At 41.9% G+C, this 15266-nt stretch overlaps 2 protein-coding genes across 2 annotated transcripts; one reads left to right on the top strand and one right to left on the bottom strand.

The window, feature by feature from the left end:
- The first annotated feature begins 295 nt into the window (after window positions 1–295).
- On the top strand, window positions 296–3586 carry LOC143856465 (uncharacterized). Its single transcript, XM_077366693.1, has 5 exons — window positions 296–397; window positions 486–644; window positions 729–815; window positions 907–3007; window positions 3090–3586. Exons 1-4 carry the CDS (start codon window positions 297–299, stop codon window positions 2027–2029), a joined length of 1470 nt encoding a protein of 489 aa, XP_077222808.1. The 5' UTR covers window position 296; the 3' UTR covers window positions 2030–3007; window positions 3090–3586.
- Window positions 3587–4546: 960 nt separating this feature from the next.
- Window positions 4547–5710, bottom strand: LOC143855653 (putative ubiquitin-like-specific protease 1B). Its single transcript, XM_077365722.1, has 5 exons — window positions 5581–5710; window positions 5379–5474; window positions 5074–5292; window positions 4889–4986; window positions 4547–4798 (listed from the first exon to the last, which is right to left on the bottom strand). Exons 1-5 carry the CDS (start codon window positions 5689–5691, stop codon window positions 4651–4653), a joined length of 672 nt encoding a protein of 223 aa, XP_077221837.1. The 5' UTR covers window positions 5692–5710; the 3' UTR covers window positions 4547–4650.
- Between the last annotated feature and the right edge of the window lie 9556 nt (window positions 5711–15266).

Genomic DNA, 15266 nt, shown 5'->3' with positions numbered 1-15266 from the left:
GTGTACTAATAATGGTTCTGATCGAAACAGGGTGTGCAAAAATGGTGGAAAACAGGGCTTCTTTTATGTTACACGTTGATGGGTACTTGAAGGATGAAGTATCATTCGAATATATTGGCGGGACGAAAATGTGTTTAACTGTGAATCGCCATATAAATTTTCTGGAATTTCAGTCTCTAATTCACCAAAGGATTGGGACCACTGGATGTCGCGTGTCATTATCTATAAAATGTCGATATGTCATGGATCCATATCAAATCGTGTTGTGCGACATTCGAAATGATCATGACCTAGGTATGGTGATGATGGTTTTTGAGAATAGCCTCTTTAATTCTATCAGCCTGTACATACGTAAAGAGTACAGAGTTGGAGAAATTATATCTGCACCCATGAAGAGGTAAAATATTAAGTCAGCTGGACTTTGGCATTCTTTAAATTCTCATTCCATTAGAATATTATCTCATGTGGAAATTTTCATTGCTCAGAAATGTAGTTCAGATAAATGAACATTATGAAGCTTCTACTCCAATCGAACCTGCTTTGAGTCCCAAAAATAATTCCGTTCGTGCAGTGTCAGCAACACCTATTGCAGCTGAAGCTCCCAGCAAACGAAGACGACATGGCGAAGGACATACCAACAATAGGTACTATCCGTGTATTGAATTGTGATTCCATTGATGAATTTATGATTCCATTATTGTTACTCTAATTGTTGATCGGGTTGGCAGATATTCAGTAGACTTGGATGAAGATTATGAGGATCCAATTTTTAATGAGACAGAGGAAGATACAACTGAACATAAGAGCACTTCCATGTAATAAATTAAAGAAATTATATTTAGTTGGGAGGTTATATTTTTCTCTCATTGAATTTCATTCTAACCTAGTCCTTTCCTTACCATACAGGCACGATGCACGGTTCAGTAGGGATTTTCATAGTGATATGCATGTTAATGATGCCATTTGCGAGGATGGTAATGAGGACTTTGATGAGGACAATGACGACTTTGATGAGGACGATGACAGCCGATTCGGAGAAGAGCAGGATGGTGTAGATGATCAGGATAGTTTAGATAACATTATCGGGGACGAGGATGGTGTAGATAACATTATCGGAGACCAGGATGGTGTACATAACATTATCGGCGACCCGTTCGGTAATACGTATACAAGGGAGCCGATGGAAGTAGATGAAATGGTTGTGGATGAATTAAATGTGGGGAGAATAGGACTTGAGGAGTTCAAGGTGGGGGGAATCTTCCCGAATTTTAAAGTATTTAAGAACAAAGTTAGAGAGTATGCAATTGATAGGCGTTTTGTATTCGTCCCAGTAGACTCAAAACCTACAAAGTATGCTGTTAGATGCAAGAATGGAAGTTGTCCTTTCAGAATTACTGGGACAAATTACCTGGATTCTGTCAGGGTGAACAGGTTTGTGCCAGAGCATACATGCTCAAGTACGATGAGTGGTAATGATCATCCCCTTGCCACAGCATCTTGGGCAGCTGAAACCTGCCTAGGGTTATTTCCCCGTCCAGGAGACGTGACACCTAGTTTGATAAGAGCATACGTCAAGGATAAGTGGAGTATAACCTTAAGCTATACGAAGGCTTTCAATGCGAAGGTCATTATACACGAAATTATGTGTGGAAATGCGGAGGCTTCTTACCGCATCCTTCCTGCATATGCTCAGGAGATGGAGAGATGTAATCCCGGCACCATTATGCGTGTATACCGAACCCGGCAGCTATGGGCTAGTGGAGATAACACATTTGGTCGTTTATTTTGGTCATTCGGCCCCAGCATCCGTGCGTTCAGTCGCACAGTTAGACCCCTGATACTAATTGATGGGACACATTTGCGGGGGAAATATAAAGGAATCTTATTAGCTGCGACAACTGTAGATGGTGATGGTGGATTATTTCCGTTAGCTTTTGCTGTGGTTGAGAACGAGAACTTTGACAGTTGGCTATGGTTTCTTGTTTTACTCCGCCAGAGAGTGATGCCAATAGAAAAAAAACAACAATGAATTTACGATTTCCTCCGATCGGATGAAGGGTCTGGTTAGAGCTGTTGCTGAAGCATTACCGGGATCATACCATAGCTACTGTATTCGTCACCTCAATGCCAATCTGTTGAAGACCTTTAAGAGTCAAAAACTTTGTAAACTATTTTCGAGAGCGGCATATGCCTTAAGGGAGAGTGACCATAAGGAGGCGATAGAACTCATAAAAGCAAAGAATGAAAAAGCAGAGAAATGGATATCTGATATTCCTAAAGAAAATTGGGCTAATGTACATTTTAAAGGGGCCAGGTGGAATGTGCTCACCACTAATGCAGCAGAGTGCTTCAACAACGTATTGAAGGGCGCAAGGGAGTTGCCGATTGCTGCTCTAGTTGATCACACTAGATGGAAAGTACAAGACTTCTTCCAGTTTCGCCGGAAAGCTGCGGCTACATGGAAAACGCATTTAACTCATAGAGCAGAAAAGTGGTTGGACAGATCATGTTCGTTTGGCAGTAAGTTTCTACCCCGCGCGTGTAGTTGGAATGAATATGAAGTGCTCTCATCCACTCATACGGATAGTGTGGATTTAGAGAAGAAAACATGTACGTGTGGTCTTTTCCAAACGATGGGATTGCCGTGTGGGCATGCCATAGCAGCTATGGGATTAAATAAGCTTGACCGATACAAATACTGCCAGGATTGGTTTTTGGCTTCAACATATCGGAGTACGTATGAGGAGGTGATTCATCCAACTTTAGATCGAACACAATGGCCCGAGCCATCCACTGATTTAGTAGTACTATTGCCACCGCGAGTAAGACGACAGCCCGGACGACCGAAAAAAGTACGAATAGAGAGAGGGTTGCAATTTGGCAAACATCACAACTGCAAATCATGTGGGGAACCTGGACATAACAAAAGAACGTGTAAAAATCCTCCCCTCGTAAATCGTCAGTTAAATATGACTCCCATCGGTCCATCCGCACCTACACAGAACAGGTATGTTTCATTATTACGCACTCGATATGATTTTCATATTAAACCTATAATTGTTATTGATTGTACCAACTTTCTCTTGTAGGTCCGGAGTGTCCTTCGCACCTCCTTTCTTTACTTAGGGATGGAGTTGTTGGTTTTTCTGTACAAAGTGACAATGATTTTGGGAACCTTGTTACTACACATGATACTTACTCACACGAAAATTGTAAAAAGTGGCAATGATTTTGGGAACCTTGTTACTACACATGATACTTACTCACACGAAAATTGTAAAAAGTGGCAATGATTTTGGGAACCTTGTTACTACACATGATACTTACTCACACGAAAATTGTTCAATTTATACGTTGTTGTATCTACTACTTGCCCGGAACTGTACATTTTTTGGAACCACAATTTTGGAACACCTGGTTGAATAATTTTGTCTGGAACCACAATTTTAATTGCTATTGGATACACCCTGTTCATATTCGAACAACTGCTTCAACACTTTTTTTCGTTATTGCCATGTTTATGTTGACCTCTCTCTATGTCTCTATCTCTCTATCCTCTCTCTCTTTCTCACTCTGTGTATAGAGTTGGTCTCCAATCTGGGTTTATTTGGGAGTCCGAAACAACCTTCGGAAGTCTTATCCGGAAGTCCGACGATTAATTCGGACTCCCGAATTCATGCAAGTAGAATTGCCATCCAATCTGGGCATCACCGGGGATGTCCAGTACTTTTTTGTTCCAACTGGGCATCATTCGGGAGTCCAAATGCGTCGTCGGAATTCGGAATCGGAAGTCCGATAGTTCCTTCGGACTCCTAAAGGATCTCCAGTAGTTTATGGTATCTACTGGAAAGAAGTCGGGAGTCCGAACGCATCGTCGGACTTCCTCGTAGGAATTCCGAAGGTCCAATCGGACTCCCGAAGGATGTCCAGTACTTTTTGGGTATCACTGGCCATCATTCGGGTGTCCGAATGCATCGTCGGACTTCCTATTCGGAATTCCGAAGGTCCAATCGGACTCCCGAAGGAAGTCCAGTACTTTTTGGGTATCACTGGCCATCATTCGGGAGTCCGAACGCATCGGCGGACTTCCTCTTCGGAATTCCGAAGGTCCAATCGGACTCCCGAAGGATGTCCAGTACTTTATGGGTTTCACTGGCCATTATTCGGGAGTCCGAATGCATCGTCGGACATCCGAATCGGTATTCCGACGGTCCAATCGGACTCCCGAATGATCGCATGTTTCTTGTAATTGTCAGTGGAGTTATAAATGTTAGTTCATCCTATCTTTAGAACAGTTTAAGATTAGGTCCCTTAGCTCTTAAGTGGTTTTATTTGATATAAAAACCTTGTAATGGCTAATTTTTCAAATCGATGATGAAATTTACCCAAGAATTGTGTATTTCAGTAGAAAGGAGGGCTGACTCATCCCTCGACATGGGAGAAGAGGTTGATCTTCGCTCTAAGAAAACCAATCACATTGGGAATGGATTTGGGTTCGTACAACCAACTAGCTTATCACATCCCACATGTAACAGAATGGAGTGCAATAAAAAAAAATTTGTTTCCAAAGGCAATCCATACCTCACTGTCCCAAAATTACTTACACCTGAGTGCCTGCTATAAAGTTACAACATCAGTTCCTCCCAAAAGTTAAATGGATACTTTCCCATACACCCCATTTAACATTTCAGAAAATAGAGAAGTTCGCATAGCTGTAATATCTTTCTGCGTGAAATCCAAACTAGCGTCACGGCTGAGGTATTCCATCTCTTTCAAAACGAATAGCCCACAATCGTAGCTGCAAAACATGAAGAATATGCAACAATAAGAATTCGAATTAATCGTTTACGTAGATTTCCCTAACTCAAGTAATTGGAAGTTACATCACCCGTTATTTTGTATGGGCCGAACAACGACTTCATCAATGGGGAATGCACTGATATCAATGTCTTTCACCCTTTTGAACCATTCAACAAGGTAATCAACCTACAAATCAATAATTCAGTACGTTATGCAGGTAGTCAGCAGAAATTAATATTTGGCTAACGAAATTGGACTTAGGGTAGTACTCACAAGGGGTTGCACCCTTGTAGGATCCGTGCGAGCGACTAGCGAGTCGTAAAGAGCGAAGGTACACTGACCCATATCCAAGAGTAGAAGAACCCAATGAACCAAATCTATGTTGACTGGAATGAGTACTTTTCTTAGCTCTTTAACTGAGATATGCTCTAGACGCTGTACGAATCGGGAACATACTTCGGGATTTTCACATCTATCGGTTATTATAAGTTGCTGCAACCACGAAAAGAAATGTTATAATTGCCGGCAGCTTCAAATATAGAAATCATTACTTGTAATGTAAGTCACTTGAATCTCACAGCTAGATGGGTAGTCAGGGAAATGCATGCTCCCTTTTGTTCTTTTCGCAAACATTCGTCCCGCGAGTTCAAGTAGTCTGTATATACATTAACGATCTACAAAACAGACCATTGGTCAACGAGAAGGAACTTAATAAGAAATGTGCGCTCACTCTTTACGTTACTCAATGAACCATATCTAAGAAATAACATAAAATCTTACCGGAGATGATAACCACCCTCTACGATCGCTTAGTAGAAGCAAGTCTTCTTTACACATGTAGTACCCATCACTTTGAATGACTTTGTCACTGCAAATCCAGTAAAAAGTCATCTCCCTCTATGGACCTTAGCTCAGATCATTCTACTGAAACAAGCTATCTATGAATTTGATCGGAGAAGATAGAGTTCCAAAAAATGAAACGGGCATTCCAACACAATCTAAGTTATAAGGAATTTACCAAGGTTGTAGCGCTGCCAATGCATCCACCTTGGTCGCTGCAGGCCCGGTGACTTTGGCAAGAGCATCCTTGAATTTTCGCTGGTGGATGTAATATGGCGATCTCATTGCTCTACTAGGTCTTGTTCGCCTTCGACGTTGCTTTACATTATTTTCAATGCTCCATTGTTTACTCTTCATTTCGGGAGTGTCAAGCAAGATAGCAACTATATTAGCTGCAGCCTCTCGGTCATCCTCTGTAATTTGACTATTAATATAGATCTCGTCTTTTCGATCAACAACCACATCTTTCCCAACATCATACCCAAACTCTACAATATCCATCGTCTTTGGATCTTCTACTAATCCACCCTCCGAACGTCCCTTATCACTCCCTATCCCAACATCCCCATCTTTCTTTTCAATATGTCCTGTTTTATCCATTTCTTCATCATCATTTGTTTGCTTCTTCTTTCTTCGACTATATTTCTTTTTATCCTTCACTACCTTCTCCTCCTCACCCGATAACTGTACATCTTTCTTCTTCAATGAATCTGTCCCTTTCAACTGACTGAACTCACTTTTTAGCTCCCTCACTTCACTTTTTAGCTCCCCCACTTCACTTTTTAGCTCCCCCACTTCACTTTTTAGCTCCCTCACTTCACGTTCAAGTTTCTCTATCGTCTCCAACGAAGAACTATGAGATGCAGATTCCTCTACTTCTTTGATAAGTCCCTCTCTTACTTTCATCCCTCTCCTTCTTCGTTCTCTCCCCTTACATGCCACAATTGGCCCGATCGCATTCAGAAGTCCCTCTCTTACTTTCATCCGTCTCCTTCTTCGTTCTCTCCCCTTACATGACACAATTGGCCCGATCGCATTCAGAAGTCCCTCTCTTACTTTCATCCGTCTCCTTCTTCGTTCTCTCCCCTTACATGACACAATTGGCCCGATCGCATCCCCCACTGTAGGCACAATTGCCCCAATCGAATCCCCCACTGAAGCCTCTACAGCACTAACAACGTCGGCCTCAACCTGGCCGAGCAGTAGGGCTTCCTCTCTCGCCATAGTTTTAACCATCAGAACCACCTGAAATAAATGTCATATTTTTTTTATTACAAATACGAATGTAATAAAACAACACGCAAGACATACATACATACAACGACCAATTAACATTAATCTCTCACCTCAGTTGGTTTTACCATCCCATCACGAACACGGTCAATCAACTTTCTATGCTCCGTCTTCTTCGTATCCTCACCGATCCACTTAAATAGACGTGGATAAGCATCAGGGTAATCAGGTACCCAGAACGTGGTATGCTCAAATACCCATACCTGAAATGCGGCTACATTATTGACGCACTCCTAATAATTTAGAAACAAGTAACTATAAGGCATGAATGGAAAATTACCTGTAAAATGATAGAGCAACCCAATATATGGCCCTTCCCACCAAGTGCAGCATGTGAATTTAAGGACAGGACCAAGAATTCATGAACGAGATAAGCCCACGCAACATCTCCTATAGTCCCCATATCAATATAAGGGAATAGGCAAGAACATGCCTTGTGATCCCTCTGTGCGAACAACACAGTACTGCAAAATAACAATATCAAATGTTTCACTGTGGACTTTATCGACTCTTCTTCATTTGAATCCATTTCCGCATGAATAACATTTACGACCTCTTCGAAGGTGGCTGTTGGAAGCCGAAACCTCCAACCATCCACCGTTGTGATGCTATCCCAATCTAGTTGCACCCTCTTCCCTCTCATAGTTAAGCCTAATATTTTGGCTACATCACTAACTAGAAAAGGAACTACAATGCTCCCCAATCTAAATGCTTTCCGCTTCGGATCCCACTTTCTCACCAATGTCGACAAAATCCTCTTGCGCAACTCCACATCCTCGAGGTTCTTGTGTAGTACCAAATCTCTGAATGGGGTCTCATTTATCAAATTCTTATGCGCATCATGTAACCGGAACGTTTTGAAGGACTCCTGGAAGCGGGAAGGACAGCATCTAGAGAAGACATATTTGGCCTGCAAAAAAAGCTATTAGGAAACAGTTGAGGTAGAAAGTTAAGGAGATGCAAATGGAAATGGAGAAGTTAATCACCATGACGAACCCGCAACGAAAGAAATGGGAACCTTTGTATCCTTAAGTTAAACACAATCTGTACAAAGCAGCGACAACCACTTCAAACACAGTGTTAGTCCCATGCACAGGTAAACAGAATCAAAATTATCCATAAAGGCCTCACAAATATCCCCAAGTCACTTTAGAGTTGTACCATTCATTGGATTAGTAGGACCATTGCTATTCATAACAACCATGAAAACATACCAGTCATCCAAGACAGAGAAATTGAACAACCATAATAACATATCATCCATTCATCCATCCACAATAACATATCAAACCCAAATATAACATACCTACCATCCATTAATCCATAATATCAACCATAATAACATACCATCCATATACATGCCAAAAAAAGTAAACCAACAAGTAAATAACTGCATAGGGATCATGTACAGTTCTCATCGGCAGCAACAACCTAATGATCTGGGGGCAGAAGGCGGCGGACGAACTCGCTGAGTGAAGAAACCTGCTCAGTGAGGGAGCTGAATGACGTCCCATACTCCTGCCGGAGGGTGGAGACCTCGGTGCGTAGGGCGCTCACAGCCTGCTGTGTCGCGACATGGTCCTCACGATGAGATGCAAGGAGCTGAGAAAGCGCAGCAAACTTCTCGTCAAAGTACTGACGATGTGCAACGAGCTCCTCTGCCGATACACGCTGAGCCTGCGGACGAGGTGGTGGAGCGGGCCTCTGGTCATCAAGTCGCATTGCCTTTATAGTTGTACGATTCATTGGATTAGAAGGACGAACGCGTTCTTCGCTACCTTCGATCAGCTTCTCATGCTGGAAGATACGTGTCAAAAGCATCCCAAATGGTAGACTAGCCAAGGCCTTTGTCCTGGTGTCCTCCATGAAGCTAAGTATGATATAGCCAAGGTGAAGGGGCTGGCCCTTTAGAAGTCGATACATAATAAACGCCTCAAAAGGCCGGACCATGTCACTATTACCTCCGCGAGGCGTGATATTGCTGATCAGAATCTTGTGTAGGACTTTGCACCTACGGCTAAGGGAATTGTAGGACACGTTGGTTGACCCGTCATTAGGTGGGGGTCTGCAACCAAGCTCCCCATAAGCAGTGACAGGATCAACCATATAACGATCAAAGTCATCCATGGTACCGGGCCAAAAGAAACTCTCGTCGCCTGTGGTGGGAAGAGAGGCGACTTCACAAAACTTCTCCATGGTCATGCGAAAGGTTTTATTATTGACTGTGGACTGGAAGAACTTATAATCTTCGTCGACTCTATAATTGGCATAGAATTGTTTCACAAGAGTCGGGTATGAATCGCACTGTACTCCGAGAAAATTGACCCATCCAAAGGCCACAAAAAGGGATCGAACATCATATGCGGCAAGATCTTCAAAGACGATTTTCCTACCTCGCAATATGCCCTTCCTTTCTATACGACGGACGGAGGATGCCGCCTTTACGGAGCCGACCTCGACATCCTCCTCTCCTTCGCCCATATATTCGGCTTCCTCGGAGGAAGGTGAGGGAGGGGAGGGCTCACGGACAGCCTTCCCTTTCCGTTTGCGGCTGGAAGAGTGTTGGGGCACAGTGGCAGTCTTCTTCGCGTTCTTTGTGCGCGGCATGATCTCTATATTGGGGTTTTGGCTTACGCTTTTAGGGGGTTGCAAATACGAAAAAGGGAACCACTTCCACTTCTTCTCTGCAGAAACCAGGACAAGATACTTGAACGAAAACAAACTTCAAACACACTATTATTCCATTCACCAAAGTACGATGCAGTATAACACACTTCAAACCACATTTAATTACTATTACACACATGGAACACTATATAGATACTTGAATTTAAAAACATTTACAAACTTCAAACAAAACCACTCTTTACCGCAGAGAAGATCCATGCATACCATTGAAACCACTCAAAACCATTGAAACCCCAAGTGAATGAAACGCATTGAATGAAACCCTTTCACACCGAAAATCAAAAATGCTGAAATACCAAGTCAAATGAAACCCTTTCAAACAACAATTTCGACAGTTGGAACCACATATTAGACTGTTGGAACAGATTACTGATTAGCGCATCCAGGGAACCTTAAATTACACAGTTGGAACCAATATTACTAGATAGAGGATCCATCGAATACTGCTTCCAACTTTCTAATATTTGGTTCCATGGATCCAACTTCCATGGAATACTGGTTCCAATTTCATAAGCCCTAAATAAAACCCTTTCAAACCCCAATGCAACCATTGAAACCCTAATGCTCTGTTTGGTTGCCGGGTTCTTTTTGGCTCGTGGGAGTTATGTGGGAGAGTTAGTTAAATTTTGGTCCCATCCCATGTTTGGTTGCCTTTTACCACTAGGTTTATTTTAATCCCACTCTTGTAATGATTACTTGTGGGGTGAACTTTTTAATCCCACTTTTGTAATGATTGCCTTTTCATCCCATCCCAACATAACCCCAGGAACTAAAATAAACTCAAGAATCAATAATAAGCTTCAGAAGAATTTTTTTCTACCCAACAGTTCAACCAACCAAACAAAGGTTATTTTTTTCCCACCATATCTCTCAGGCTATTTTTTTCTCCCACCATAATCCGATCAACCAAACATGGGATTTTTATTTTACCAGGATACTTCTAGGACTTTTTTTTTCCCACCTATCTCCCAGGGTATTTTTTTCTCCCACATAACTCCCAGGACCAAAAAAAACCCGGCAACCATACAGAGCATAAATGAAACCATAAATGCAACCATAAACCATTGAAACCTTTTCAAACCTTAAATGAAACCCTATGAACTAGAGTGAAATCCAACATGAAATATGCCGAAACCATTGAAAACCTAAATGAAACCATTGAAACCCATTGAAATCCTAACTGAAACCCCTTAAACCATTGCAAGCATTGAAACCCTAAATGAAAGAATTGAAACCCCAACTAAAACCCTTACTCAAATTGAAATCCTAAATCAACCCTAAATTTTACCCTAAACCATTGAAATACTTTGAAACCCAAAATGAAAATAATGAAACCCTACATGAAACCCTTTCAATCCCAAAATGCTGTTTGAAACCCTAAATGAAACCCTTTCAAACCATTGAAACCATTGAAACCAAACCCTAAATTAACCCATTTAAACCACTGAAACCATTGAAACCCTAAATTAAAGCATTGAAAAATCCTACATCAAACCCTAAACCATTCAAACCCATTGAAACCCTAAATGAGATCATTGAAACCATTTAAAGCCCTAAATCAAACCCTTTCAAACCAAAAATCAATGCCCAACCATTGAAAACCTACAAACCCTATATCAAAATATTTTGTTCCTAACAATTAATAGTTCCAGCCCATTGAAACCCTCAAAATTCCAAAACCCTCCAAATGAAACCCCTTCGAAACCATTTCAAAGCCTTAAAAATTACATACTAATGCATATCCGTCTCACACACTAGTCAAGAGGCACTTAAAAGAGCTTCACAGAGCAATGTAGAGCAACATACATTGTTAGAAGTGTGTGAGATCCAACCCCTAAAAAAAACCCAAAATAAACTAAACCCTAGAAGAAATATTTGAAAATTACCTTCGTGTAGGGGAGAAAACTCAATTCCGGCGAGAGGGGGTGGTTTCCGCCGACTATGTCGTGGTTCCGGCGAGTAGAACGGGCTTCGGGAGAGACGTACGAGGTCGACGGCGAGTTTCTCCGGCGAGATAAACCGTCGTTTGGGAAGAGAGAATGGGAAAAGTGACAAACGGTGAAACTTTATGGGTCTCCTGCTTCCGGCGAGTACAACGGCCGTCGGGAGCGACGTCGGAGACGAGGTCGACGGCGAGTTTCTCCGGCGAGTCGTTTGGGAAGAGAGAAACAGAGAGAAGGTTAAAATGAAATGTAAAAATAAGGGTTAAAAGTTAAAACTAATGGGTTAAAAAGTAAAACTAAGGAAGGGTATTTTCGTCTTTTAATTACCTGACAACCCCTCTTTTAAAAATTCTGCAACTCTACCCTTACTTCACAATATCATCAAATCTTTGCATTTTCCTAACAAATTTCCCATTTTTTAACTCAAGATCTTATTTTCATCTGAGCCTATGACTTGTACTTGTCAGAACGAAAGCAGAAAGTTTGGCCCTAACAATATGAGGACCAATTAATAAGCTTCTTTTAATAATAAAAGTGATGTATATATAGGAATGTTAAAATAAAGAGCGGCTTTGCAAAATTAGGGCTGGCAATTTCACCCGAAAAAACGGGGATCCGCCCCGCCCCGCCCCGTTTGGGGAGGGGATTCCCCGATTTGAAAGGGGAAGGGGAAGGGGAAGGGGAAGGGGAATATAAAAATTCCCCGGTGCGGGGAGGGGAAGGGGAAGGGGATGGAGTTGTCCCCGCCCCGCCCCACCCCGCCCTGCCCCGCTAATCAATGCCATTTTTTGTAAATTTTTAAGTGTTTTTTTTAAGGAAAACTACTAGAAGCTCTGTGGATCGGCTACAAGATTCCCCCAAACATAAACTTAGCTTGTCTTTTCCTTTTAATTAGCTTCTGAGAGCATTTTGGGAACTATAATAACCTTTTCACAGATGTTGAAATAATAAAGACAAGCTGAGAGCCTGAGACGCTGAGTGTATGCAATTATCAAAAAATCGTAGTGCCAACAGAATTTTAGGGTTGGATTGCAGGTTTTAATTTTCAACAAGAAAAATTTAGCTACTAGAAATTTGTTTCATGTCAGCACTAGACTGAATTGCAGTTAAAGAAATAAGTCATTTGTTGATTTTGTTCTCTTCTCCATTCTCATTTCTCATGCTCATCTGGGGGTTAACATGCTATACAGAATGAACTAATGAACATTATTTTGCGTGTGTGAGCGCCCACTTATGGACTTTTAAAGTTCATTGTGACTACTGAAATAGTTACTTTTTGCACATTGGCTGCCTGTTAATGAAGGTAATCCTGGTGCTCATTTCCTATTTATCATTCCATAATTTATGCAGAAAATTGCTGAAAGATGAGGTCCTGTTGTTATTTATGTTTGTTGTCTCATCCATGCATTTCTTATTTTGTCTATCTGTTTGTTGATCACATGAATAGAATCATAGCATTCATCACAATATTGTCTATAATGGACGTAGAAGAAAAAAGCTCTGTTTGTTGGTTTGGTTGGGTTCCAAAGAGGGGGCGGGGCGGGGATTTTGTCCCCGAAGGATGCGGGGAGGGGAAGGGGAAGGGGAAGGGGAAGGGGATTAGATATTCCCCGCGGGGAGGGGAGGGGGATTCCCCACCATCCCCGCAGAGGGGAAGGGGAAGGGGAGGGGGAAAATTCCCCGCAGAGGGGAAGGGGAAGGGGACCCCAACATCCGGCCCCGCCCCGCCCCGTTGCCACCCCTATGCAAAATCCAGCTACGAGGGCACCCCTATTGGACCATCTCATCAAAATTCATTTATAAGGGCACAGAAAAAAAAAATTTATCTGAATAATAAATGCACATTGGTTAGGATGGTCCAATGGGACACCCTTAGTTGGCACTGCTGTGCTTTAATAGTTGGCAACTGATATTGGTACTACCTTGTTTTAATAATTGTACTAACTTAGCTAGCCTATTCTTTTTTAATTGGCTTCCGAGGGCTTTTTGGGAATTGCAATAGGGATGCAACTTGGGTCGGGCTCAACCCGAACCTGACCGGGTTCAACCCGATTTTGGCTCGGGTTGGTTTGGCATTTTATCAGGTTGGGTTGGGAAAAGCCAACCAGATTTAATTTCGGCTTGGGTTAGGGTTGAGGCCTTGGCAACCCGACCCGACCCTAACCCGACCTCCGTTCTCTAATTTTCTCATGATTTTCTAGGATTATGCTATTTTTCTATTTGGCCCTAGATGAACATGAATTCAACCCGACTCAACACGAATCCAACCCGACTCAACTTTACCCGATTTGGAGGCGGGTTGGGTTAGGGTTGACCATCCTCAACCCGAGGCTCAGGTTTCGTTGGGTTAGGGTTGAGAGAAAGCTGTCTCGGGTTGGGTTACGATTGGCCTCAACCCGGCCCAAACTGACAATGGTCCATGTAAAGGAATGCTGATTGTGAATGCCACGTTCATTTAAGATTAACAACTGATTGTGAATGCCAATATGATTGAGTCCAATCATAGACAAGTGTATAAACTAAGATTATTTTAATCTTTTTACCATATAAAGGGTAAATTTGTCCTTTTTCGTTCAAACATCTATGGGGTCGGTGTTTTCGTAGTAGTTTTTTTGGGAAAATACTTCAAAAACAGGATTTCATTTGGAAAATAGAGATGAAAGTGAAATTCACCAACAATTTGGTGATTTCCACAGGAATTTCTGCATTTTGGGCGAATTTGAGCTCGCTTGTCTTTTTGCACATGTGTCACAACATGAGGTTTAGTCTTTATTTTCCAAACGAAATCCCGTTTTCTAGGCTGTTGCATGTGAGAACAGCCACACATGCTCACTTTTCAACAGTTGTCTTCATTCACGAGGTGGTTACTCTCACATGCAACAACCCGTCAGCGAAATGCCTTATGCAATTGGTGCTAACAAATCCCTTTAGAAAACCCTCAAAATATACCTTGACACTGGATTTTATGATGGAGCACTGCTTTGGTAACCGGCTGCCACATGGCATGTGAGGGGTAATTTTGTCATTTTAACGAAAAAAGGAGGAGGAAATGGCATAGGAGGAGTGATTTTATCATTTTAACGAAAAAAATGAAGGAAAAAAATAGAACTAAAATTGCTAACGTGTGAAGAGGTTATTTGTTTAGTTCCACATTTGGTTTCCAACTCAGGTTACCATATCAGAGATTTTATAGGGTGCCCTAGTAGCAGGGCATCCAACCTTGATATTTGATCCAACAACAACCCCCTTTTTTCGACGTTTTAAGAGGATGCTGTTGGCTCAAATATCAAGGGCAGATGCCGCATCAGTGTTGGTGCCCGACCGGGCACCATATAATTTCTCACCAAATCATTATTCTTTTTATGATAGGATGATTTGTGATACTAAAAAAGTTAGTGTTTCAAGTTTAAAATTGGGTGTCGATTTTGGCTCAGGCTCAGAAGCTCGCTCGAGCTCGGCTCGAATCCTTAACGACCCGAGCCGAGCCGGCTCCCCAGGCTCGTTAAGCTTAACGAGCCGAGCCCGATTTAGGCTCGGCTCGGCTCGGCTCGGCTAGTTAAGGCTCGTTAAGAATTTAATATATTTAAATATATATATATATATATATATATATATATATATATATATATATTAATATATACATTAAAAGGGTTGTCCAGGGAGTGAAAGGCGGGGGCAAAATATGTCACTTCATTTTTGGAA

Source organism: Tasmannia lanceolata, unplaced genomic scaffold (genome assembly GCF_043159265.1).
Source record: "Tasmannia lanceolata isolate RefF3 unplaced genomic scaffold, GAP_Taslan_0.1 ptg000023l, whole genome shotgun sequence".
NCBI classification, from domain to species: domain Eukaryota; kingdom Viridiplantae; phylum Streptophyta; class Magnoliopsida; order Canellales; family Winteraceae; genus Tasmannia; species Tasmannia lanceolata.
The sequence above is the reverse complement of the archived record's forward strand: the minus strand, read 5'-3'. Positions and strand labels throughout refer to the sequence as shown.